A 27,688-nucleotide genomic window follows, 5' to 3' on the forward strand; every position below is an offset into this window, starting at 1 on the left:
CATTTGCAAAACGTACGATATGTTACGAATTCCAATTTGTTGTGGCTAGGGGTGGCTAATGCTAATGTTAGCTGGGTTAGGTTAGGGGGGTTAGCTAAAATGGTTAGGGGAAGAGTTGGCTAACATTTTAAGTAGTGGCTAATTGGCTAAAATGCTCAAGTTGTCCATGATGAGGTTCAAACACATAACCTTTGGGTTGCTAGGTGTTCACGTTCTATGCTTACCCATCCACCTGACCAACCACCCTCCGTTTGTACTCCCTGATGAAGGCCATGTAGCTGAAATACGTTGGATTTTTAAAAACTTTGTTTCTATTGAACATGCCATACAAAAAAAGGCATTTTAATTAATTATATGAAGAGTGCCTTGAACCTCCTTTTTGATGACCAATTCACCCCTTTTACCAAAGAGCACCTTCTATCTACCAAAATGTACTATTGTGTCCCTTAGTAGTGCTTCCCTTCCTCCTCTTTCCACCCTCCTTTTGATTTAAGTAACCTATCTTATGTAAACATACCAAACATAACATACACTACATGACCAAAAGTATGTGGACATCTGCTTGTCGAACATCTCATTCCAAAATCATGGACATTAATGTGGAGTTGGTCCCCCTTTGCTGCTGTAACAGCCTCCATTCTTCTGGGAAGGCTTTCCACTAGATGTTGGAACATTGCTGCAGGAACTTGCTTCCATTCAGCCACAAGAACATTAGTGAGGTCGGGCACTAATGTTGGGCGATTAGGCCTGACTTGTAGTCGGTGTTCCAATTCATCCCAAAGGTGTTCGATGGAGTTGAGGTCAGGGCTCTGTGCAGGCCAGTCAAGTTCTTCCACACCAATCTTGACCACCATTTCTGTATGGACCTCGCTTTGAGCACGGGGCCATTGTCATGCTGAAACAGGAAAGGGCCTTCCCCAAACTTCTAGGTTATTGTATGCTGTAGCGTTAAGATTTCCCTTCACTGGAACTAAGGGGCCTAGCCCGAACCATGAAAAACAGCCACAGACCATCATTCCTTCTCCACCAAACTTTACAGTTGGCACTATGCATTGGGGCAGGTATTGTTCTCCTGGCATCCGCCAAACCCAGATTCGTCCGTCAAACTGTCAGATGGTGAAGCGTGGTTCATCACTCCAGAGAACACATTTTCACTGCTCCAGAGTCCAATGACGGCAAGCTTTACACCACTCCAGCCGACACTTGGCATTGCGCTTGGTGATCTTAGGCGTGTGTGCCGCTGCTTGGCCATGGAAACCCATTTCATGAAGCTCCTGACAAACAGTAATTGTGCTGACGTTGCTTCCAGAGGCAGTTTGGAACTCGGTAGTGAGTGTTGCAACCGAGGTCAGACGTTTTTTACGCGCTTCATCACTCAGGGGTCCCGTTCGGTGAACGTACTGACTTGCTGGAAAGGTGGCATTAGAATCACGGTGCCACGTTGAAAGTCACTGAGCTCTTCAGTAAGACCATTTTATTGCCAATGTTTGTCTATGGAGATGGCATTGCTGTCTGCTCGATTTTATTCACCTGTTAGCAATGGATGTGACTGAAATAGCTGAAAACATGGCTGCAGGGGCAGTATTGAGTAGCTTGGATGAAAAGGTGCCCAGAGTAAACTGCTTGTTCCTCAGTCCCAGTTGCTAATATATGCATATTGGTGGAAAACACTGAAGTTTCTAAAACTGTTTGAATGATGTCTGTGAGTATAACAGAGCTCATATGGCAGGCAAAAACCTGAGAAAAAAATCCAACCAGGAAGTGGGAAATCTGAGGTTTGTAGGTTTTCAACTCATCACCTATCGAATACACAGTGGGATATGGGTCAGTTTGCGCTTCCACTAGATGTCAACAGTCTTTAGAACCTTGTCTGATGCTTCTATTGTGAAGTGGGGCCGAAGAAGAGGGGAATGAGTAAGGTCTGCCATGAGCTGACCATGCGCGTTCATGTGAGAGCGAGCTCTGTTCTATCCCATTTCTGAAGACAAAGGAATTCTCCGGTTGGAACATTATTGAAGATTTATGTTAAAAACATCCTAAAGATTGATTCAATACATCGTTTGACATGTTTCTACTGACTGTTACGGAACTTTTTGACATTTCGTCTGCTTTTAGTGAACGCGCTTCGTGACTTTGGATTTGTTTACCAAACGCGCTAACAAAAGTAGCTATTTGGACATAAATTATGGACATTACCGAACAAAACAAACATTTCTGGTGGAAGTGGGAGTCCTGGGAGTGCATTCCGACGAAGATCAGCAAAGGTAAGTGAAGATTTATAATGCTGTTTATGACTTTTGTTGACTCTACAATTTAGCGGGTAACTGTATGGCTTGCTTTTGTGGCTGAACGCTGTTCTCAGATGATTGAATATTGTGCTTTTGCCGTAAAGCTTTTTTGAAATTTGACACAGCGGTTGCATTAAGAACAAGTTTATCTTTAATTCTATGTAAAACATGTATCTTTCATCAAAGTTTATGATGAGTATTTCTGTTATTTGATGTGGCTCTGCAATTTCTCTGGATATTCTGGAGGCATTTCTGAACATGGCGCCAATGTAAACTGAGGTTTTTGGATATAAATATTAACTTTATCGAACAAAACATATATGTATTGTGTAACATGAAGTCCTATGAGTGTCATCTGATGAAGATCATCAAAGGTTAGTGATTAATTTTATCTCTATTTCTGCTTTTTGTGACTCCTGTCTGGCTGGAAAAATGACTGTGTTTTTCTGTGATTTGGTGGTGACCTAACATAATCGTTTGTGGTGCTTTCGCTGTAAAGCCTTTTTGAAATCGGACACTAGTGGGATTAACAAGAAGTGTATCTTTAAAATGGTGTGAAATACTTGTATGCTTGAGGAATTTTAATTATGAGATTTCTGTTGTTTGAATTTGGCGCCCTGCACTTTCACTGGCTGTTGTCATATCGATCCCGTTAACCGGATTGCAGCCCTAAGAAGTTTTAAGGGGTGTCCACATACTTTTGTATATATAGTGTATCATACTAATTTCAGGGTCCCGGATTTACGTTTACTATGTTACGTCTAGTCTATGACCAGTCTGTGCATACACATCATGTGGAGAGGCAGTGTCATGAAGATATATTTTGTGGCAAAGAAAAAAGGGGATTTGTGTATCGAGTAAGGTAGGTAAGGATGTGAATCTGGGAAATTCAAACAGTGTTTAATGCTCCCACCTTTATTATATAATTTAAAGTCATATAAACATCTATTTTCATTACGATAAACATGTTTGGTTTTCCAGCACAAATTACTCATATTTTACAACAATGTAAGAACAGTATAATTCTGTAATAAAATATAAAATCCAACTTCTAATCTCTTTGTCATCTGCTGCGTTTTTCTCAATATTAAGTGCAACTTTTCTTAAATCAGCACAAACAAATACAGTTGGTCTTAAGCCTCACTGTGTCTTACAGTGGAGAAGGTCAGGTCAGAACCATCCCTCTCAGAGATCTCACTATGCTGTGTGGCCATAATGGTTTCTGGGGTAACGCTCTGATACTGACGAGCTGTGCCGAATGGTTTAGCAGCCAATAACCCCATATAGTTCTTCTCTCCCTCATCTCCCTGTGTCTTGGAAGTACGGCCAAATCCATCTATGGCTCTCCACCTCTGTTGTCCCCTGCTCCTCCATCCAGAACCTGCCTCTTCTCCCTCTGGGAAAGGTGGTGGTGTTCCTGGGGCAGCAGGTGGAGCCAGGTGGGGCTGAATGTCTACAACTAGACGCCTCCTATGGCGGCGGATTTGGAGTGGAGACTCTATAGGCCTCGCCTCATCAGTGGAAGTGGAGAAAAAGGGTGATGTTTTTGGCAAAGACAGTTTGGGAGAGGGATTGGTTTCTTCCTTAAAGCCTCTGTCCTTTCTGCTAATGGTACGCTCTAGTATGGGACTGCTGTAGTGTGCTCTGGCTCTCCTGCCCACCTCATCTGTGCTGCTGTCTGGGTTGATATTGAGAGCACTCCTTTGAGAGAAAGAAACATTCATGTTTGTAGAACTGTCCTTTGTGTCCCACCTTTGTGTCTCTGACAGTGCCTTCAGACCATCAAGCCCTGGCCTTTCCCACCTGTCCTCTGCTCCGGTCTTCCTCTCCACCTCATCTGTGGCACTAGCTGAGTTGTAAAGGCTGATATTGAGAGCTCTTCTTGGGGCAAAGGAGACATTAATAGGCGTGTCCCCAGGACTGAGCGAGAAATCTGTGACGTCTCTCCCTGGTTTCTTTGTGGGTTCTGTAAGCTCATCTCCATTCTCACTGCTAGCAGAGGATGATTCGGCAGGTGTAGCATCCTGAGAGGGCTGGATATTCTGATGCCTCTGGAGTCCAGGGATGTAGAGTGGAACTGGTGGCTCCTCAGTTCTCGCCCTGTCTGAGGAGGTGGAGTAAAATATTGATGTTTTGGGAGCAGGCTTGGCATCTTCCTGAAAACATCTATCATTTGTGGTGGTTATACTCTCATACTTTGACTCTGATGATTGATTTTGAAAACTCTCCTTGGAGAAGCCGATATTGAGAGCTTTCCTTGGAACAAAAGAGACATTAATGGGTGTGTCTCTAGGACTGAGAGATGGACACTTATTTGGGACCTTAGCTTTCTCCTCTTCTCTTTTTTGGTTCATTGTAGTCTCATCTTCACTCTCACTGCTGGAAGAGGGTGATTCAGAGTTATGTGATGTTCGTAGGGAAGCAGGTGGAGTTTCCTGATGAGGCTGGATATCCACATGTCTCCTGAAAGTAGGGATATAGAGTGGAACTAGAGACTCTTCATCCCTTGTCCCATCTGAAGGAATTGAAGATTTGGGAAGGGGCTCCTTTGTACTGATGGCAATCTGGGAGGTTAGACCCATGCCAGTCAAACTTGGCTCTGATTGATACTGAAAACCCTCCTTGGAGAAGCCAATATTGAGCGCTTTCCTTGGTGCAAAAGAGACATCAATGTCTGCGGGAATGAAAGATGAATCTGTGACCTGAGATTTCTCTTCTCTTTTTTGATTCATTGTCGTCTCATCCTCACTTTCACTGTTTGAAGAGGATGAACCAGCATGTGGGCGTGAACCTGGGGCAGCAGGTGGAGTTTCCTGAGTGGCCTGAATATCTAAACGTCTCCGGAGGCTGTGCATATCTAGTGGAGTTTCTCTAGTCCTTGTCCCTTCTGGGAATCGATGTTGGGGAAGCGGCTCCTTTGGGGTGATATCACTCTGAGAGGAGAGATCCAAGCCAGGCGACCTTGTCTCAGGCTCTTGTTGATATTGAAAACCCTCCTTGGAGAAGCTGATATTGAGAGCTTTCCTTGGGGCTATAGAGACATTAATGTCTCCAAGACTGAGAAATGGATCCTTGTGTGTGACATCTGGGACCTCTCTGTCAAGTTCCTTACTCTCACTTCCAGAAGAGGATGAACCAGAGGGTGGTGGTGTTTGTGGGGCAGCAGGTGGCGTCTCCTGAGGAGGCTGACTGTCCACATGTCTCTTAAAACTGGGGATATAGAGTGGAACTAGAGACTCTTCATCCCTTGTCCCATCTGAAGGAATTGAAGATTTGGGAAGGGGCTCCTTTGTACTGATGGAAATCTGGGAGGTTAGACCCATGCCAGTCAAACTTGGCTCTGATTGATACTGAAAACCCTCCTTGGAGAAGCCAATATTGAGCGCTTTCCTTGGTGCAAAAGAGACATCAATGTCTGCGGGAATGAAAGATGAATCTGGGACCTTGGATTTCTCTTCTCTTTTTTGATTCATTGTCGTCTCATCCTCACTTTCACTGTTTGAAGAGGATGAACCAGCATGTGGGCGTGAACCTGGGGCAGCAGGTGGAGTTTCCTGAGTGGCCTGAATATCTAAACGTCTCCGGAGGCTGTGCATATCTAGTGGAGTCTCTCTAGTCCTTGTCCCTTCTGGGAATCGATTTTGGGGAAGTGGCTCCTTTGGGGTGATATCACTCTGAGATGAGAGATCCAAGCCAGGCGACCTTGTCTCAGGCTCTTGTTGATATTGAAAACCCTCCTTGGAGAAGCTGATATTGAGAGCTTTCCTTGGGGCTATAGAGACATTAATGTCTCCAAGACTGAGAAATGGATCCTTGTGTGTGACATCTGGGACCTCTCTGTCAAGTTCCTTACTCTCACTTCCAGAAGAGGATGAACCAGAGGGTGGTGGTGTTTGTGGGGCAGCAGGTGGCGTCTCCTGAGGAGGCTGACTGTCCACATGTCTCTTAAAACTGGGGATATAGAGTGGAACTAGAGATTCTTCATCCATTGTTCCATCTGAGGGAATTGAAGATTTGGGAAGGGGCTCCTTTGTACTGATGGCAATCTGGGAGGTTAGACCCATGCCAGTCAAACTTGGCTCTGATTGATACTGAAAACCCTCCTTGGAGAAGCTGATATTGAGAGCTTTCCTTGGAGCAAAAGAGACATCAATGTCTGCGGGATTGAAAGATGAATCTGGGACCTTGGCTTTCTCTTCTCTTTTTTGATTCATAGTAGTCTCATCCTCACTTTCACTTCTAGAAGAGGATGAACCAGAGGGTGGTGGTGTTCGTGGTGGAGCAGGTGGAGTGTCCTGAGAAGGCTGAATATCCAGACGTCTCCGGAGGCTGGTGATATAGAATGGAGCTGGAGACTCTCCAGCCCTTGTCCCGTCTGAGGGCAATGAAGGCTCTTTTGGGGTGATGGCACTTTGGAAAGAAAGACCCAAGCCAGTCAACCTTTTTTCAGGCTCTGGTTGATATTGAAAACCTTGCTTGGAGAAGTCGATATTGAGAGCTTTCCTTGGAGCCAAAGAGACATTAATGTCTCCAAGACTGAGAGATGAATTCTTCTGTGAGACATCTGGGACCTCTCTGTCAAGTTTCACTGAGTTATCTGTAGTCTCATCTTCACTCTCACTGCTGGAAGAGGATTCAGAGGGTGGTGGTGTTTTTGCGGGAGCAGGTGAAGCTTCCTGAGGCTGAATATCTAAACGCTTACTGAGTCTGGGGATGTAGACTGAAACTGGTGGGTCTTCAACCCCTGCCACGTCTGAGGGCAATGAAGGTTGGGGAAGGGGCTCCTTTGTGCTGATGGCACTCTGGGTGGTTAGATCCAAGCCAGTCGACCTTGTCTCAGGCTCTTGTTGATATTGAAAACCATCCTTGGAGAAGCCAATATTGAGAGCTTTCCTTGAGGCCAAAGATACATTAATGTCTCCAAGACTGAGAAATGGACCTTTGTGTGTGACAGCTGGGACTTGAGCTTCATCCTCCTCTTCCTCATCGCTATCCTTGTTCACTGTGTACTTTGTGGGTTCATCACTACTATCACTGGACAAATCAGAGTGCTCTGAAAACAAATGGGAGCGTTGAACTTCCTGTCTCAGTTCACTCACATGAAATCCATCCTCATCTGGAGAGGGACTGACTGGGTCCTTATAGTGCTGCTTGTCCAAACTGACATCATATTTGAGATAGGGGTTCGCTGCAGCAGGGTCTGTTGTGCTATCATGTGTAAGCAGTGCATCCTGGACAATCTCCTTCTCCTTCACTACCTCCGTCTCTGGGTTCACAGTGTACTCTGTAGGTTCATTCCCACTGTCACTTGAGTTGCTGGAGCTGGACTTATCATTCTCCCTCCAGTCTTTCACAAGTGTTTCTTTATTCAGCGTTTGTTCATACTCTTTTCTCAACTGATCGGCAAAAGCAGAACCTGAAAGATCTTGACTACTGGACCGTGCCGATGCACCTTGGATGGAATCAGGGAACTCAAAGCTCTCTCCGCTGTCATTCCACAGCTCAGGATCCATGGGGTTGGGATCTGCCATGTTTGATTTCCTATAAGCCAATTCAGGGATCTCACCCACTCTGCCAATGTTGATCTGTAGAACATCAACTGGTTTAACTGTAGGGAAATCTGAACTCCGCTCAAAGGAGTTGTCTTCCTTCTGGGGGGATTGAGGCTCCCAGGAATTATTCCGGGTCTTGCGCTCCTCCAATCTCTGAGCCAAATTGTCTTTGGGCCAATCCATATCCTGATCCCTATCTGGACTCTCCTGGTCAGAGTGTGAAGACACAGACGAGCTTCGACACCGCTGCAACTCATCTGGGTCAGGGATGGATTCAAACTCCATGCCGTGGGTATGGACTGGGTAAGCGCCCCTTTGTGGTTCACTCAGAGAGATATCAGAGAGGTCTCCACTGTGAGTGTCTGTCTCTGGGTTGTCATGTCGGAAGCTTCCTGAGCTGACAGAGCCCCGTGCACTAGGCTTCTCCTCCTCAGGTGGGTGATAGACCTCAAGGGAGGGGTGTGAGGCACCCCTCTCCTGAACATTCTCATATGTTGCATCATATTCCCCAGCGAGGTTGTCCTGCATGCCATTGACCACAGTATCATAGTATGGAATGCTATTCTGATCCCTTAGTTCTGAAGGATGTCCACTAAATGTCACTCTCCTCTCCCTGTGTGTCCCTAGATCCTCTCGCTCATCCTCATCTGAATAGGCCTTGTTGTCGTAGGGGGCCTGCCCAGCAGAGGAGACCGATTGTGGTGGGGAGGCGCTTTGCGTGGTATGGTTACAGCAGCTACAGCACCTCCTCCAGAGAGTGTCCAGGAGAGGTCTGGTCAGAGCACCAATTACAAATGCTACCAGGAAGGTGATGAACACAGACAGGCAGACAGGCAGGACCAAGTCAGACTGTGTTCTCTGGGTAGCCCTGTGGAGATCTAGAGAGTTCAGATCTGTCTCCTGACCTTCCCCCTGGATGCTGCCGAACTCTGGGTTAATCTGTAGCCGCTCCCTGTGTAAACTCCTCGTGTCTCTGGTTTTCCTCTGTGTCTTGTGAACGCGCAGGTTGAATACAGACACAGACTCCTCGTCTGTCCCAGAGACGCACACGTACAGTCCTGCGTCTCGCTCTGTGATGTCACTGATCAGCAGGCCTGCCTGGCTCCCAGGAACTTGTCCATTGGGCGTCCACCATGTTGAATCTAGAACAAATACATAAACAGTGGGAGACTATTATAAAGCCAAGTGATTACAATTCACATGGTTGTTAGCTATATACTCAACACACACAAACAAAGAAATGAAAGGTCCAATGTATCTGTTTTCATTTCTGGATAACAATTAAGTACCTTACTGTGATTGTTTTCAATTAAAATGGTCAAAAAGAAACAAAAATAGCTTCTTAGCTCTAATTTTGCTAAGACTGTCTGGTAGTGGTCTGAGTGGGGAGCGGAAAACTGAAAAGTAGCTGTTATTGACAGAGAGGTTTGGAACTCTTTCTTGTTGGTCTATTAACTCATTTACCGCCTGGTGATGTCACTAGGCAGGCCAAAACTCCATCCCACCTGAAATTTCAGAAGGCCTTTTCAAACAGCTCGTACACTAAAAGAGCATTATCATCATTTTCACACTATTATTCCAACCTCATAGTGTGGAAATATATATAAAACACAGGGAAATCACATTTTTGACTAGACTTGGCCTTTAACTGTTGGTGTAATGCAGGGCCCTGCCCCCTCTCTGGATGCATATTTTGGTTTTTGCCTAACAATACACAGCTGATTCAAATAACCAACTCATCATCAAGCTTTGATTATTTGAATCAGCTGTGTAGTGCTAGGGCAAAAACCAAAACATGCACCGGGGGAGAGGGCAGTACCGAGTTTGGGAGACCGTGGTGTAATGTATCAGAAGTGAAAGAAGTGTGTTACCTTGCTTTGGAGAGCCACAGGGCAGCAGGATCTCTGTCCCTTTATCCACTGTCACATCCTGGTGGAGCCCCACCCTGTTTTCAGCAGTAGAGCAGGTGAGGTCACTGTCCTCCAGGTGTAGCAGGTCTCTACCTGCGTGGGTGGAGGGGGATGAACACACCACCCCCCTCCAGGTCTGCTGCAGGGCCCTGTCCCTGTCGTAGGCCATCTTCCTCCTCAAGCTCCGCAGGCTGCAGTCACACCTCCACCTGTTCCCACTCACCTCCACCAGGACCTTCAGTTTACGCAACGACAGGTAGGCTGATGGAGTGATCGTGGTCAACAGGTTGAAGCTCAGATCCAGGACCTTGAAGGATGACATTATGAACATGAATATCAAAAATCTGGTCAGGTGGGAAGAAAAGGACAACAAAATGGCTGTTATGATGTTGTAGTTATCATGTGTATAGTTACCCTGAGCTCTGGCATGTCCCTCAGGGCCTGTGGGTGGAGGCTGGAGATGCGGTTGTGCTGCAGGTGGATCTCTCTCAGAAGGGGGCACCTGCTCAGATCTCCAGGTCGTAGGTCAGAGATCCTGTTGTGGGAGAGCTGCAGCACCTGTAGGAACTCACTGCCTCCCAGGCCTGAAGGACAAAGCACAAACACAGTCCTAACATTAGAGCAACATTGGTGTAATTACACAGATGACTGGGGCGGCCCCTGTTTGTCCTCAGTGTAAATGCACAGAGGATAGTAATTGTAAGGTGTGAGTCCTCTGCTCACCTTTGTACTGTTCTATACATGGGCAGCAGTCCGACATTCCTCTCAGAGCTTTACAAGCAGCCGACCAACCTGAGATGAATGAATACCTGCCCTTACAGCTCCCTATACCTGACAGGTCTAACAGTATTTGAGTGATTGACAATAACATGGTAGAATACTTGTAATTGTTTTGTTTTTAACTACGCTAAACATTCCATCCTGGGATCAGTTGTGGAAAAAGTAACCAATTGTCATACTTGAGTAAAAGTAAAGACACCTTTATAGAAAATGACTCAAGTAAAAATGAAAGGCACCCGGTAAAATACTACTTGAGTAAAAGTCTAGAAGTATTTGGTGGTAACACTTTACTTGACAACTAGCGTCATAACATGTTATGATACCATCATAACCATGTCATAATATGTCAGAACAACTGACATAACTTGTCGTAACCTGTTATGACACATATATTTAGACCTGTTGTGACATATATTGCTGGTTATGACACCTACAAAATAGTGTAAAAACTCACAAAACCTACCATGGTAGTTATTTTATGGCTGGTTATGACACCTACATAAGAGTGTCAAAATCCACAAAACCTACCACACAAGGCAAAGGATTCTATTACATCATAGCCTGTGTTAACAGTATGTTTATGTTGTGTGTATATATATACATATATATATATATATATATAATTGTAATTTTTTTATTGACCATGTTAAATTATAAATGTAATTGCGCACACATTGATGTCAGACATGCACCTACTCCAATGCTCTGTTGCTGATAACTGGGATGAATGCAGGAGCAGATTTCAGGAGCAGGACAAGACACCCTCTTTTTGACTGATGACTAATATAAGGGCATGTACATGAAAGGCCTGTCTGGCTTATATGATTATGAAGCTCATAATGCTTCGCGACAGTGTCATAAAGTGTATTTCCTTAGTCCAAGTTAAGTAACACAGGATGGTCATAATGCTTCATGACAGTGTCATAAAGTGTATTTCCTTAGTCCAAGTTAAGTAACACAGGATGGTCATAATGCTTCATGACAGTGTCATAAAGTGTATTTTCTACAAGCTATTTAAAATATGATCTAAAAAAACATGACTAAAGAATTCATTACACTAACAACAAAGGATTTAAGAAACAAACTTTCAAACAAAAGGAAACTTCTTGGCAGGGGAAAAACGAATTTGAATAAATGTGGGTTTTGACACTCTTATGTACTATGTGTCATAACCAGACATAAAATAATGCAATGCATGTCACAGCAGGTGTAAATGTATGGGTCATGACAGTGTTATGACCATATTATGACAGGTTATGACAAGTTATGTCAGCTGTTATAAGCATGTCATATTGTGTTATGACACTGGGTGTCAAGTAAAGTGTTACCCCAAAATATATTTAAGAATCAGTAAGTAAGTAAGAGTATAAATAATTTCCAATTGCTTACATTAAGCAAACCAAACGGCACAAGGTTCTTGTGTTGTATTTATTTACGGATAGCCAGGAGCACACTCCAACACTCAGACATAATTTACAAACAAAACATTTGTGTTTAGTGAGTCTGCCAGTTCAGAGGCAGTAGGGATGACCAGGGATGTTCTCTTGATAAGTGTGTGAATCGGACCATTTTCCTGTCCTGCTAAGCATTCAAAATGTAACAAGTACTTTTGGGTGTCAGGATAAATGTATGGGGTAAAAAGTACATTATTGTCATACTTGAATGTAGTGAAGTAAAAGTAAAAATTGTCCAAATATCAATAGTAAAGTACAGATACTCCAAACACGACCTAAGTAACACTTTAAAGTATTTTTTACTTAAGTGCTTTACACCACTGCCTGGGACAACAAACAAATCACTGGGGTTGGGTAGAAATATGTGTACTGTTATGACTGATTAAAGCCAAGGATTTTCTATTGACAGCACTTATTTCACACTATGATTTTCAGTCTCCCCAGTCTCCTCTTTTCTCTAGGGTGAGACTGCTGAGCTGAAGTGAGACATTGTGGGCCTGGGCTTCATTAGAGGAGCACTGGGAGACTGTGAGCAGAATATCAAGCAGCATAGAGAGGCCTCTGTCTGTCTCACAGAGCTCACATAACTGCCCACAGTCCTCACAAACCTCAAACTAGGAGAAAACACTCACAGTCACCAGTGAATACATATAAAACTGATGGAATGTTGACAAAGAGAGATTAAAAACTACTGTAAAATGATGATTGAGGCGTGGCCCTCTTTTAAAACACAATCATTGCACTTTTACACCCTCTTATGAGCCATTGGAATGTCAGTAAACAGCCTCCAAGGTTGGCTGAAGATTGTGCAATGGTTTGTCAAGTTATTTTTGTGATTGGCAGGGCTGGTTTAATCATTTTCTTATAGAGCAAAGTCCTAATTATTAAGGATAATCATTCATAGGCGTATGGGTGTGAATGTGTGTGTGTGAGCATGTGTGCTTATTTAATGTATGTGTGTTAGGCAAAGTCACATTTTCATGATTAGTGTAACTACATGTATAGTACAGCGAAGCAATTCCTTATGTATTTGTGTGTGTGAGAGAGAGACTCACCTTCAGGAATCATCTCTAGCTGGTTCCGCTCAGCAGAGAGCAGCTGCAGAGTTGGGGCCCAGGACACACATCTCCCTCGGCTATGTGAGAAGGGGATTTTCCAATGTTTACCCCTCCAGGTCCTCCGCACACACAGAGACAGGTGAGTGATGCTGTTGTGTCCAAGCCATAGACTCTTAAGCCCCCAACTTGGCCATGAGGGGGTAACGGACTTCAGGAGGTTGTGAGAAAGATCTAGTTCAGTGACAGTGGATGGAACATGTTGTTGGGCCTGGGAAAGGCCAGCGAAGGAACAGTTTAGCAGACCTTTCTGACAAAGGCAGGACTCCGGACAAGCAGGGGGAACGGGAGAACACTGGAGCCCCTGGATGAGGAGGAGCAGCACTGCAGCACAGAACATCCACTGAGACACGGCCATCACAAACAGCCCTGTGCCTATATAGGTAAAACAAGAGAGAATAACTAAAGTTAGCGAAATGTGAGTTTCAACATGAAAGACAATATCTGAACACATACAGTATTAAATATTAATGTAATACATCTTACACATACAAAAACACCCAAATGGAATCAAAACACACACATTACTCTCAAATGTAGAAATCAAACTGCAATATTGGCACACGTCATAAACAAAAATCTAAATTAATACGTTAAAAAGATTCTAACTCACCCTTCCGTGTCCGCATTGTATACAACCGAAGCGAACTTGTGACTCTCACTCTCTCCCCACCCAGCGCACCGGCAAAGGTAGCATATTATTTTAATTTGTCTCCTGTAGTTTCAGATCAAAGTCTGCAGTGTGTACTGCCATGTTGAGTCAGACATGCACATACACAAAAATTACATAAGCATTTCGCAGATTCCCTCAATCATTCACATGACATGGTTAATGTCTTACCAGGATGTTATTACCCTCTCCTTCATAGGTAACTGTGCTGCCAGGAATCCTCATAACAAGGACAACTAAGCCCAGCTTGGATTTATTATTGATTGATAAATCACTGGATCGGAACTGAATTAAGCTAAAAAATAAATCTTGGTTATTTAGCCCCTTTACAGTGTGAAATGTAGTAAACATAGAATGTAATACACACTAAATTAATTGTGGCATAACACCTCCAAGTGGGCATTGTGGGATAGGGCACAAAAAGGGTGGTTTTAAACATGAAAATAAAACTGCAAATTGACAAAAGACAACAGGGCCTTTCAAACACAGCACAACCCTTTATTAAACAAACATGGAAGTTAAATAACGGACATTTTCCAAAAGCTCATTCTCAAGGTTCCAGTGGAAAACAATGAATACATACATAAATAAAGGCATGGAGTCCATATTGCTGCTTGAGATGACGACCACATTGTTACCGTAGCAACACTTTAATATACACTCCTGTTAGAACAAAGTAAATACACATCACACTTGTAGCACTGCCACTCATGTTATGTTGCACAAAATGTCACTCAAAATTATTTGTTTCAAACCAATGTTATCAAAATGTATAATTGAAACAAACACAAAAGTCTCATGAATACCACCCCAAAACAACAACAAAAAACAGCTGACTGCATTAATCTGTAGTATATCTTATAATTGTCCTGTTTCTGAGCATTAGGCAGTATGATATTATAGACACATGAAAATGTATTCCATTTGGCACCGTAACTAAAGACACTCCAATCTCTTCCCTTGTGAAGACACAGAGACAATGTTTGGCACATACAGGATGAGAAGGCAGATGTACAGGACATTCCAAAAGTATTCAGACCACTTGACTTATTCCACATTTTTGTACGTTACAGCCTTATTCTAAAATGGATTAAATAGTTTTTCCCCCCTCATCAATCTACACACAATACCCCATAATGTCAAAGCGAAAACAGGTTTTTAGACATTTTTCAAAATGTATTAAAACATTTTATTTTTTATTTTAAATATCACATTTACATAGGTATTAAGACCCTTTACTCAGTACTTTGTTGAAGCACCTTTGGCAGCGATTACAGCCTCGAATATTCTTGGGTATGACCCTACAAGCTTGGCACACCTGTATTTGGGGAGTTTGTCCCATTCTTCTCTGCAGATCCTCTCAAGCTCTGTCAGGTCTCTCCAGAGATGTTCAATCGGGTTCAAATCTGGGCTCTTGCTGGGCCACTCAAGGACATTCAGAGACTTATCCCGAAGCCACTCCTGCGTTGTCTTGGCTATGTACTTAGGGTCGTTGTCCTGTTGGAAGGTGAACCTTCGCCCCAGTCTGAGGTCCTGAGTGCTCTGTAGCAGGTTTTCAAGAAGGATCTCTCTGTACTTTGCTCCGTTCATGCGTCCCTCGATCCTAACTAATCTCCCAGTCCCTGCCGCTGAAAAACATCACCACAGCATGATGCTACCACCACCATGCTTCACAGTAGGGATGGTACCAAGTTTCCTCCAGACGTGACGCTTGGCATTCAGGCCAAAGAGTTCAATCTAGGTTTCATCAGACCAGAGAATTTTGTTTCTCATAGTCTGAGAGTCCTTTAGGTGCCTTCTGGCAAACTCCAAACGGGCTGTCATGTGCCTTTTACTGAAGAGTGGCCACCGTCTGGTCACTCTACCATAAAGGCCTGATTAGTGGAGTGCTGCAGAGGTGGTTGTCCTTCTGGAAGGTTCTCTCATCTCCACAGAGGAACTCTAGAACTCTGTCAGAGAGACCACCGGGTTCTTGGTCACCTCCCTGACTAAGGCCCTTCTCCCCCGATTGCTCAGTTTGACCAGTCGGCCAGCTCTAGGAAGAGTCTTGATGGATCCAAACTTCTTCAATTTAAGAATGATGGAGGCCACTGTGTTCTTGGGGACCTTCTATGCTGCAGACATTTTTTGGAACCCTTCCCCAGATTTGTGCCTCGACACAATCCTATCTAGGAGCTCTACGGACAATCCCTTCGACATCATGGCTCGGTTTTTGCTCTGAAATGCCCTGTCAACTGTGGGACCTTATATAGACAGGTGTGTGCCTTTCCAAATCATGTCCAGTCAATTGAATTTACCACAGGTGGACTCCAATCAAGTTGTAGAAACATCTCAAGAAGAGGATTTTTCCTGAGCTCAATTTCGAGTCTGGGTCTGAATACTTATGTAAAATAAGGTATTTCTGTTTTTAATTTTAATTGGCTGTAACGTAACAATGTGGAATAATTTCCGAATGCACTGTAGATAGCAATGTAGAGAGCACTAAAAGTAATCTCATAAAGCCCAGATTATCTCCTGAAATCAGTAATACTGGACAGCTAAAATTATGTTTCCTATTTTAAGTGTTAACCCTTGCACATATCCCACTAACTCCAACTCATAACTCCTTAACTAACCATAATCAAAACATAAATATAGTGGCTAAGTGATCAGTGGCTGATGCCTAATACAGGGTGACTTGTACTTGAGTCACACACAGCTGCCAGTGGAAATATACATAAACAAATCATTATCAATATAAATACCCAGAACACTGGTAATAATACTGGACTGCTTGGTAGAGTGCCTTGTCTGTTGTTACTTCATATAGTGAGCTGCTCTAAGTCTAAACAAAACAAAATGATAATACTGTATGTAGCTCTTATCTTTGGCCAAGTGGATATGCAGACAAACAAAAAGGCCACCATAAAAAAGAGAGTGTTTCTGGGTGTTACATTTTGAATGTGTATGCAGTATGCACTGCACATTGTTCTAGAGTATTTCAACACTGGTTGGCCATACTTGACCATCTGTTAATTGTAGGACAAGATGGATGGTGTAACATCAGTTTGTCTTCCAGTCTCTTTAGTGGGCCGTTCCACAGGGGTTGTCTGAGGTCTGGCAGCCCATGTTCTGATACTTCACCTGGACACGGAACAGAGTGCCGTCTGCACACATACACAGCTTGTACCTCAACAGACCTTCGTCGAAATACACGTTGGCCCCCACTGAGGAGTTTGGCATGCGACTGACGCTCACCATCACCGACCCGTTCAGAACAATACTGTTCTCCTGCAAAGGGAAAGAACTTGTTAACCATAACTTTTAATGGAATACAATACACCATAGACCAGGGTTTCCCAACCCTCTCCTCACCTCTAAACTGGCACACCTGATCCAATTAGTTAACTAATCATCAAGCCTTTGACTAATTGAATCAGGTGTGCCAGTTTAGGGCTAAAAGAAAAATGTGAAAATTCTGGGGGGCCTGAGGAGAGGGCCTGATAAACATGTAGACCAAATTGGGTAAGGGGTAACACTCACAGCTCTGAGCTCGATGTCCCCTCCCATCCTGAACTCCACCGTCTTGCCCATGATGAAGACCCCCTCATTGCCGCGGATGATGGCCTTGCTGTCCGCTTTGATGGACAAGTCAGAGGAAGCGTTGCTGGTGATCTGAAAGCAGAGAGTATTCAGAGATCTACCACTTTTTTCTGGGATAAAAAAAAAAAAATACTAATCAACGACATGAATGGATACTAGAATGTATTTTATCTACAGGAACACTATTTGTGGTGCTACATGTTTTATTAGATGGCTTCTGTTGGCCTGGAATATACCCTTTCTGTGGAGGCTTTCTTCACACTGAGTACTTTGACTCCTTTGGGCAGGTGGAATTCGTGGTTTTCAAAGTCTGTGCTGAAGAATGTGTTCTGAGTGCGGGGGTCAGTGAAGGATATGCCCATGTCACTGGTGATGGACGTCTTCTCTTTCTCAACACTGAGCTTAGTAGAGCCCTGCTGAAACACCACCTGGAACACAAATACAAAAACCATATACATGTAAGAGCATACAGTCTGATTAATGTATTCATATCTGGGTCAGACTGGGGAAGTGTGTGTGTATTTACTGGTTATACCAATGTATTTGTGTGTTCTGAATCTATTCTGTGTGTGTGTGTGTGTGTGTGTGTGTGTGTGTGTGTGTGTGTGTGTGTGTGTGTGTGTGTGTGTGTGTGTGTGTGTGTGTGTGTGTGTGTTGGTGTTTGTGTGTGTTGCCTAAGTGGGTGTGTGTTGCCTAAGTGAGTGTATTTTTCATAAGCGAATGTGTTTTGCCTGAGTTCACCGGGTTGTTGTTGCCGGTGATAACCAGGTCCTGGTCCTTCCTGCCCCCCACAGTGCTCTTGTGTAGTGGGTGGACCACGCCCATGTCTGCCTTCTGCTTGAAGCGCAGCAGCCCACTCTCATGGAACTCTATACTGTCACAACCACTGGGCCCGATGCGGATCACTGTCCATATCACTAGAGTGATCTGAGAGACGGGACAAATGTCAGAGATTCATATATATTAATTTGATTTGTCATAATCAGAACTAGTTATAACATATCCATAACTAACATTCTGATGAGACCATGCATGCTACTAGCCTGAGTTAAAAAGTTAATTCAGATAAATAAGGATGATTACATTATGCAGAGAATACTTTGTGTGTCATTGGGCACTCACAATGAGGTTGATGAGAGCCAGCAAGAAGAGCAGGACTATGATGCAGACAGCCATGTTGCCCTTGCGTCCTCTCAGGCCTGTCTTGTGCAGGCGCTCCTCCTCAATGGGCACATAGCCTGCCTTGAAGTTGCTGTTGTGCTCCTTGTTGGTGGTCCGCCGTTCCATGGCCTTCTCCCTCATGGACCTCTTCACAGGCCCATTAGAACTCTCCTTCAACACACAGAACAGCAGCAATGTCAAGGCTCAGTAGGCTCACCCGACTTTATCATGCTATACTGCTGTGACATCTACAAACAACACTTTCTGGGTGGTCCCCATCAATCAAAGCATAGACTTCACTGTACACCTACCTACCTCTCTGTGTGAGATTAAACATTAAGAGTTCTATACATTGTAACTACCACATGTTATTTTGTTTCACTCTGCAGTCTAGTTGACCTAGTAGTTGATACAATGTAACAACCCAATTGACAGCAGATTTAACTGCCATATGTAGTTACAATGTAACAAATATACTGTATCTCTGAGTACAGAGAAACAGAACCACATATTGAAACCACCACATTCTATTTTATTAGACTTTATGCAGGCGTCGCTGGATAGACAGGTTGCTTCTGAGGAATGCGCGCAATTAAACACCCGGGTCTCTCTGTCTGTAGGTAATGACTAAAAATAAAGTACACGTATATTCCACGTAACAAATATGAATAGTACAGGTCCATATTCAACTCTGATGAAAATATAACTTCATGATATGGGGTAATACAACCAGTTTAAACTTTCCAATGCCGTGGAAAAACTGCGGCAATCAAGCCGTTATTTCGAGCTATGTCTATCATAAAAAGCGTAACAGTAGTACAGGGCTTGGAAGCGTGATTGCGTACTATGGATATTCCGCATACGCTTTACAACGCCCGACCGAATACCGTAATTCCTTTCAAATGAGTTCGTAGTGCATATAGATGCCTACATCTAAACCACCGACGTTTGGAAAGCAAAACGGGAAGGCAAAATGTAGAAAAACAATAATGTCTTAATGGAAGCAGACCTGCTCAGACGCCATGTTCACCCTCCCCCTCTTCCAAAGCGTTTGACAGCTCCGGAGTCCGGAAAGACAGTGGACTAGACCAATTCATTCAAATGAATAAAATAATATATATCTGGCCAGTTTTAATACTTGTGAGGGTAATTAATTATTATATTAGCAGGTGGAATTGGAAGCCTTTTTATCAAATTGTTCATAGCTGGATCACTGTAGGCTACAGTCCATGTTATCACAGATGGTTCCTTCCTGGCTAAACCAGCCAATGGGAAAGGCCCGCAACAGGATTCCAAAATAAGAAAGTCTATATAAAGCCTGTCCATTCATATTTTCTTCCAGGCAGGGCTTCGGAATAGTATACAGTCCACTGACTACTAGCATCAGTTTATCCCTACTTAAGTGATGTTTATTTCAATTAATGAAGGTTTTATCAGAGATGATGACACAACTTGATAATGTATGGATGCCACAGCCCCTAAAACACCACCAGACCGACACTTTTGCTAAAGCGTGGCTTTCGGTGTTAGTGGGACATTTTAGTAAATGAACTGGGACACTGTATTCTCCTTAGAACTACATTCGTGTCCCACTTCAATCAATAAGACTGTAGAATTTGTAGAAGCTTGTAGATAACATACTGTTTTCAGAATTTTGTGACAATAAACTTTTACTAAACCTTCCCCATGCCCTTGGAAAATGTATTGGGGGACATTCCAAGCTCTTGGGAGTCTGCACAGCTTTAACTTGATCCTGGAACACCTCTACTATCCCCCAAATTCCCCTTTCATAATTAATGTAGCCTCTTTCTATAGTCTCTTTCTTCCATGTCATTGTGCTTCCTTTATTTCCTTTCCTACCCATGTTTGTTATTTTCCCTCTAATTCCTTCCACCCTCATCCTATGATGTTTATTTGCTTTATAGTGTATAAAATCGATTCAGAGATGCTATGAACAACTAAAACAACATATTTCAATGTATTTTATCATATCTAATGCCAGAAATATATTTTAATTAATTAACGATACTTTTTTTAAGATTCATCAAACACCAATCAGGGGAAGTGGGACAATACTATAAACCTGGTTTTCATAAAATATAATAAGTGTTTACATGAATAGTTATTATATTTCAAAACACTACCAATAACACAACAAGCTAAATTGTTTATAATTAATTATAATTGACTGAATTATAACTCTGTCATTCTAGCGCAAGGTTTCATATGTACGCCGGTTTTTCATGAGTTTCACACTACGATGATGTCACACTAACCAAAACCATTTTTTTCAAGCACAGAACACATTCAGCAACAAACCAAATAACATTTATTTTGATTGGGTTACAAAATTACCATAGTACAGTAGGCCTACCTTAAAATACAAACGTACCACTAGGCCTATAACCGATTTGTCCAACTAATACTGACGTCATCCGAAATTAAATGGGCCTCTGAAAAAAAGCTGTGTTTCACATCTTCCACATATGACATTAATGGTAGGCGATACCCAACGCCCACGTGTGTGTAACAGTATGACATTACAATGGTCTCGTTTACAGCACAGACAGCCTACTTCACTTGTGCGCCTACATCATAAAGGAAGAACCGGTAGAAGACGCTTACGGTCTATACATTTCTCACATAAATAACCAGACTATTACTGAAAACAATGCAAGTGGCTTTAGCAAACATTCTCAATCTGTATATGAATAAAATGAGTAAAAAGCGTTGCCACAACTGAGATGGTACTTGGCACCCGTTGTAACGAAGGTGGACAAAACGTCAAGGGCAAGAATTTCTAAGGCGGGTATAAAAAGGGAGCGCGCGCCTGTCACGGGCGCTCTCGCCCCAGATTAAATCCCACGGTTGTCCAAGAGCATTTTGAACCTTTCAAGATTAGGGAGGGAGCAGACATGGCCGACTCGCTAAGGAGGCTGGTGAACACATCTTCCTTCAGCGTTCTACAGGACAAACTTGAGTCCTGGTACAAGGACTACCATGTAAGTCATCAATAATTTATTTCTGCCCTAAATCTGTTGGCCGAAAAGTGGCCTAAACAACAATAAAGGTAGGCGACACATGATTATTGCAATAATTCGATCCATGTAATAGATAATAGGCTATTGTCTAAATTAGTCTTGGCTATAATAAATGTGATATTGGTGTGGAAATCAATAGCATATTTAATGAATCACTGTTTGATTCAGCAAATGCGTTCTTCCCTTGAGAACTTGATTCCTCTATAGAATTTCTGTCCACCCATCTAAAATAACTTGATTAGCCTACTTGATTATGCCACTCATGACCAGATAGTGAAATATATTTGGAATCATTATTTGGTATTTATTTTTATTTTTTACAATGTATCACATTGACAATGGATTGGAACGTTTTTGAAACAATGTAACGTTAGAGGCTAAAGGAATTCAATTGTTTCGATTAAATAGATTTTCTGGCGAAGTTTGGTTGCTATAGACGCTAGTCGCCATGGCGACCGTGAAACCATTGCTGACTCTGAAAGCTAGTGGCTCGAGCACGCCCCCGTGAGCATTTTGGTGTGAACCTGAAACGCTTGTCCTGATAGAACCCATGCATTATCACACATAGATACTCCAGAGACCAACCAGTGCATTTGCCCGGAAGTCACAGATCATTTATTTTAAAAGTACATATAGTATATCCCTCAATTCATCATGATCAATACAGATATTCACTAATCAGTGATCCATGTGAATGTTTGTTTTTTAAATGTCCTCCATTGTTGACCCCACAATTGAGATTACATTACATCTTTAAAATGTATGTCCCTTTTGTGATGGTACATAATTCTCATACAGTGTCTGTCACCTTCCTAGGTCATCTCCTGTGATCAGAATCTGAACAGGTGCTGTGAATTGGTAGAGCTCACCTCCAAGATACAGGGTCAACTCTTCACCATCCTCAACTTCACTGCTAGAGAGGGTATGTGTCCAAGCTTCTCACAACTCCCCTCTCTTTTGCCTTACCCAAACAATTCTCTAATAATGTCTCCTTTTCCTTTGAGTCAGGTGGTCACTATGCAGGAGTGGATGTACTCAAATCACGCCTGCTGCCTTGGTTGGGGACCTGTTTCTCCATGGCAACCTCCTCTGTCACCAACGACACCAGCCTCAACCTCATCCAGGTGAAATAATATGTTCTGTTATTTATGGTTCTAGCTACTGTACATTCATTAAGTTATTCTATTCTATTATGCTGTCCTGTCACATAGTGTAAATAAGACAGTGATAATCAAGGTTAAATGAGGAGTGTTGTCATGCAGGAGTCTGTGGAGAAGGAGAGGAAAATCAGGGAGCTGTCTGCCTCCCATGAGAACGACATGCAGAAGATGGAGACTCAGCTGTGCTCCACTCACCTACAGCTGGACTCTGTCAAACAGGAGTAAGTCTGCACTAAACATACAACAAATGATTCGTCTATACAATAGACCTACTCATTTCTATCCAACCAAATCAGTCTGCCCCAGGTTACGTTAGTATGGCTAACTTTCTGGTCTCTGTTTTATTCACCTACTGGTATGTTGAATGCGTTTACAGACTGGCGGATGCTCATCTGCAACTGGACAACACAAAAAATATGTCAGCCACAACTCTGCTGGCCACCGAGGATGAGATACTACAGCTGAAAGCAGAGTGAGGGAAACATACTGTCATACAATATTGTACAAGTTTCATTTGAGTATTATTTGTCCTCTTTGACTTATTGATGTGTATGTTCTGAGGTTATTATGGTGTGTATCTGTGTGTGTCAGGTTGCGTGTGGCCCGTGACCAGGTGGAGACCTATAAGAGGAAGCTGGATGTTCTGGATGACTATGAGAGACAGGTGCGTCTGCTGAGGGATGAGGTGTCTTTCCTCACAGCAGAGAAGAGCATGCTGCAGGAGAGGTGAGCAGGACACGCACACACGCACACACGCACACGCACACACACACACACAGGGCCGTAGCTACAAATGAGGACACAGAGGGTCAGACCGTGGTCATTTAAAAATAAAATAATAACATTTGTTTTAGGAATTCAGTCACTTACTGTTGAGAGTTAGAATAGTAGAATACACAAGGTCAGTAATTTTTTTAGATTGGTAAATTAGTCTAGTTAGTCTAGCCAGCTATCTAAACATGTAGTAGTCATGGCCGACTTACCGAGGAAGACCTCCAGGGGGCCCTCATTGATTTTGTTAGTCACTCACTCATATATCATATTAACATGGCATAAGTCAACCATCCCTCCCCTCTTCCTTTCTATCTGTCTTAGGTTGGTGAGGAGTTGTTCCCCCAGCCCCCTGGCCAGACAGAGCCGCCCCTCCAGCCCTCTGAAGAGTGAGTCTCCCACCCGGGCCCAGCTCACCAATTCATCCCGCCACGCCAGGCTGGTGTCCCGCTTCAGTGACTTGTACGCTGTGGAGCGCCTGGAGGCCCAGAGTCTGCTCCGACGCTACATAGACGACCTGGAGATGGTCCAGAGAATCATCTTCATTGCCACTGTGGTATGACATCTGGAAACCCTGTACATTATGGAATAACACTACATACAGTACAACCTGTGATGATTAGCTGGGATTCACAATGTATTGGAGATGATCATCCTAGCACATGTAACCACCTGACCTTGTTATCATCCAATTTCATGTGTCAGATCTGAGGTTCTGGTTTCTCTGTAAATCTCCTATACCATACAGTATCTCTAATCCCTTTGTCTGAGTGTGTGTGTGTGTGTGTGTGTGTGTGTGTGTGTGTGTGTGTGTGTGTGTGTGTGTGTGTGTGTGTGTGTGTGTGTGTGTGTGTGTGTGTGTGTGTGTGTGTGTGTGTGTGTGTGTGTGTGTGTGTATGTTTGTCAGGAGGCCTTCCAGGCAGCCAAGCTGGCCTACCGTCAATTCAAGCTGCGAGTGAAGAAGACCCTGTCACCCTCCCACCTGGGGCCAGAGACCCTGGAGGACTCGGTGGTGGACTATATCGTCAGGAACCTGGACCTCTACGACATGCAGGCCAGTGTTAATGTATGGCCTACACTTTTCTCTCTTACTGACATGTCTGACATGTTACAAAAACCTGTAGATTCCAGTCACCTTTACATTACAATTTCAAGAGTTTCACACACTGTAGTTCATTGAGTGTTTGTTAATAGGAGATGTATGTCAGAGTGTATTGTGATGTGTTTCCCTCTCCCAGGACGTGATCAACGCCATGAATGTAAACCCACGGATCTCCTTCCCCCCGGAGGTGAACTTTGCCCTGATCAACAGCTTCATCCGGGAGACATGCAGAGTGGCTTTCGCCATGCAGACACTGGACCCTCCTCTGGACCTGGCTTTCACCAGCGGTGGAGAACTCTACAGCGAAAACAAGTCAGTCTGCATCCATTGACTTCATGAAACAAGATGTTAGATGTACAATTCCTAATCCTACCACTAGATGTCACCTTGGTCACGTATATACATCTCCCTCTTCTCTCTGTCTCTCTCGCCCTCTCTCTCGCTCTCTACCAGGTATCGTCGTAGCTATGACTCTGAGTTTACTGCTCCTCTGGTGGCGTACCATGTGTGGCCAGCACTGGTGGAGGGGGACGGTGTCATAGTGAAGGGAGAGGCAGTCACCAGGAGAGGAGCTCTGGTACTGATGCACCTTCAGTCCCTACTGTAGAAGCATAGGCTTTGCTTGAGCAATTACTGCATGATCACAATATAAAATGCAGAATGATTCATGTGGTGTTTCTCTGCTGTCTTCCAGTGGAGGAGCAGAAGCAGGAGCTGCAGTCCTGTTCGCTCTGGCAGCCCTACACGCACTCTCGTAAGTTACTACGACGACTGAGACCTAACACGTTAAAATAATGTCACAAATATCAAGAAACTCTTTGGAAAGATGTGTCAGCCCAGGGTTTTTATGATGCAAGAAAATATTCAGGGAAGTTGCAGTTGGGAAAGCACACTAGATGAAAGCTGTGCATGTGTGATTTAGTGTTAAGACTTTTCTTTTGCCACCAAAATACATCCATGCATACCCTGAGCCCTTGGGGTAAGTACAACAACAAAACAGCAACTCCTAGATGTTGTATTAGTGGGAGAGAGTAACTTAATCTCAAATCCAAAGGTGCAAGAAATGCTCTGTGTGACAGACTTTCTCTCTTTCTCAGGGGTTTAGTCGCAGCAGAAGCCCCTCTCCCGGACGTTTCTCCGCCAGTCGCCTGTAAACCCTAACTGACCACTGAGTTACAAAAGGAAAACAAAAAACTACACAATGATTTCATGTTCGCAACAAAGACAGGTTTTTAGCTTTAATGGACTGGATCCTGTCGTTATTTGTCAGTTGTGATGACTTGATGTTAAGTAGTTAGACTCCGTGTCAATATGGACATTAGTCCAGGGTTTACAGTATTCTGGAGAGAAGTTCCATGTTACCATTACAGTATCCAGAGACTCTGGCAGCTGGTCCTTTCAGATCAATCCTTTCAGGGTGCTGTAGCAGCACGTGACAAGGCTATGTGTGTGTGTGTGTGTGTGTGTGTGTGTGTGTGTGTGTGTGTGTGTGTGTGTGTGTGTGTGTGTGTGTGTGTGTGTGTGTGTGTGTGTGTGTGTGTGTGTGTGTGTGTGTGTGTGTGTGTGTGTTTAATCTATGCTCATTATCTTAGTGATTCTTAACTGCGCACTATGCAAAACCAGGATGATTGTGTGGTTGACCATAATGTAACTTTTTAAGGACATTTAGACCTGCACAGTATCATTTTCTGAGACTGTTGTAGTTTAGGTTTTATCTTTAACCTCAAACCTTGATAGACTCTGGGTTATAAGGAATATAATGAATACATTTTAATGTAAGTCTTAACCTGCTTATATGTTGGTAGATTTTCTTTTGTAAGACACATGGTGCTAAAGTTCAGTCAGAACTGTTCAACTCCACAAAAAACTAGAGAGATTGGTTTTGCTGAGAATAATGATTAAGCATACAGTTTGTAAAGTAATCAGTTCCAGTCTGTTTCTTTGTTTTGGTGTTGTGATATTAGCTAGATGTGTGGTTTGGATGGATTTGGAGCAATAGAAGGGATTTAAAGTGATGCAAAACATATTCTGTAACTTCAAATGGTTGACTTGAGAAAATATGCCTTTTTTGTTAGTCCTACATTTACATTTAAGTCATTTAGCTGACGCTCTTATCCAGAGCGACTTACAAATTGGAAAGTTCATACATATTCATCCTGGTCCCCCCGTGGGGAATGAACCCACAACCCTGGCGTTGCAAGCGCCATGCTCTACCAACTGAGCCACACGGGACCTAGTGAAGTTACTTACTATCTACTGTACGCACAAGATCCAAAAGCAACCATATACCATATTTAGGATAATTATTAGGCTGTAATCAATGAAATGTGGAACTATTTTTCACTATTTTTAACGTTGTGTCTTTGGCAGCTGAAATCATTATACAGTCTAATCTTTCATTTAGCATTAAACAGTGTGTTAGTGTTGTGTATGCAAAACGTTGTGATAAACAACAAAAAACTTGGACTTAAATATATATAATGTAATTGAGCTGTTCTTGTTACAGAATACAAAAAACAAAATTATTTACCAACAGATTGTGCCTTTTTATAGATTAAATAAATAAATCAGAAAAAAGGTTACTATCAATTTCTTGTGATAACGAATACTAATTTAATTATTGTCTTCCTTACCCTCATCCACTGTCAGTCATTTTTTCCTGCAGTCCTTACCCTCATCCACTGTCAGTCATTTTTTCCTGCAGTCCTTACCCCTCATCCACTGTCAGTCATTTTTTCCTGCAGTCCTTACCCTCATCCACTGTCAGTAATCTTTTCCTGCAGTCCTTACCCTTATCCACTGTCAGTAATCTTTTCCTGCAGAACACGCTGAATTCTAGTCAGTTATTATGATCGTGTTGTACTAGTATGTAGGCTATAAATATACTCTGTAGGTTATGTGTACTTTGTAGTCTATGAATATAGGCTATGAATGTAGACTATGAATGTAAGCTATGAACAGGTCAATTTGGGGATGGGAGGAGGACATCCTATGTGGCAAATAATCCCATTACCAGTGTGGTTTTGGGTTGTTCATGATGTGGGTGGCTGTTGGAGTATCCTTAGTGTTGTTCTTTGTCCCTGTCAGAGAGTCTAGAGACCA

The 27,688-nt window shown here is 43.1% G+C and overlaps 3 protein-coding genes across 3 annotated transcripts; 1 reads left to right on the forward strand and 2 right to left on the reverse strand.

Moving 5' to 3' along the window:
- Nucleotides 1-3,182: 3,182 nt before the first annotated feature.
- lrrc66 (leucine rich repeat containing 66) lies at nt 3,183-13,797 on the reverse strand. Its single transcript, XM_071406344.1, has 5 exons — nt 13,713-13,797; nt 13,040-13,474; nt 10,165-10,334; nt 9,712-10,057; nt 3,183-8,982 (listed from the first exon to the last, which is right to left on the reverse strand). Exons 1-5 carry the CDS (start codon nt 13,726-13,728, stop codon nt 3,422-3,424), a joined length of 6,528 nt encoding a protein of 2,175 aa, XP_071262445.1. The 5' UTR covers nt 13,729-13,797; the 3' UTR covers nt 3,183-3,421.
- Nucleotides 13,798-14,253: 456 nt separating this feature from the next.
- Nucleotides 14,254-19,642, reverse strand: LOC139578566 (beta-sarcoglycan-like). The gene is made up of 6 exons (XM_071406353.1): nt 19,522-19,642; nt 18,474-18,683; nt 18,093-18,278; nt 17,588-17,779; nt 17,292-17,423; nt 14,254-17,039 (listed from the first exon to the last, which is right to left on the reverse strand). Exons 1-6 carry the CDS (start codon nt 19,534-19,536, stop codon nt 16,833-16,835), a joined length of 942 nt encoding a protein of 313 aa, XP_071262454.1. The 5' UTR covers nt 19,537-19,642; the 3' UTR covers nt 14,254-16,832.
- A 1,449-nt stretch (nt 19,643-21,091) lies between these two features.
- Nucleotides 21,092-27,406, forward strand: spata18 (spermatogenesis associated 18). The gene is made up of 12 exons (XM_071406354.1): nt 21,092-21,514; nt 22,370-22,475; nt 22,562-22,677; nt 22,816-22,934; nt 23,090-23,185; nt 23,305-23,439; nt 23,809-24,040; nt 24,392-24,550; nt 24,723-24,898; nt 25,040-25,163; nt 25,281-25,340; nt 25,684-27,406. The coding sequence occupies exons 1-12, from the start codon at nt 21,428-21,430 to the stop codon at nt 25,738-25,740; spliced, it is 1,467 nt and encodes a 488-aa protein (XP_071262455.1). The 5' UTR covers nt 21,092-21,427; the 3' UTR covers nt 25,741-27,406.
- The last annotated feature ends 282 nt before the right edge of the window (nt 27,407-27,688 follow it).

The sequence above is a fragment of the Salvelinus alpinus genome, chromosome 6 (genome assembly GCF_045679555.1).
Source record: "Salvelinus alpinus chromosome 6, SLU_Salpinus.1, whole genome shotgun sequence".
NCBI lineage: Eukaryota > Metazoa > Chordata > Actinopteri > Salmoniformes > Salmonidae > Salvelinus > Salvelinus alpinus.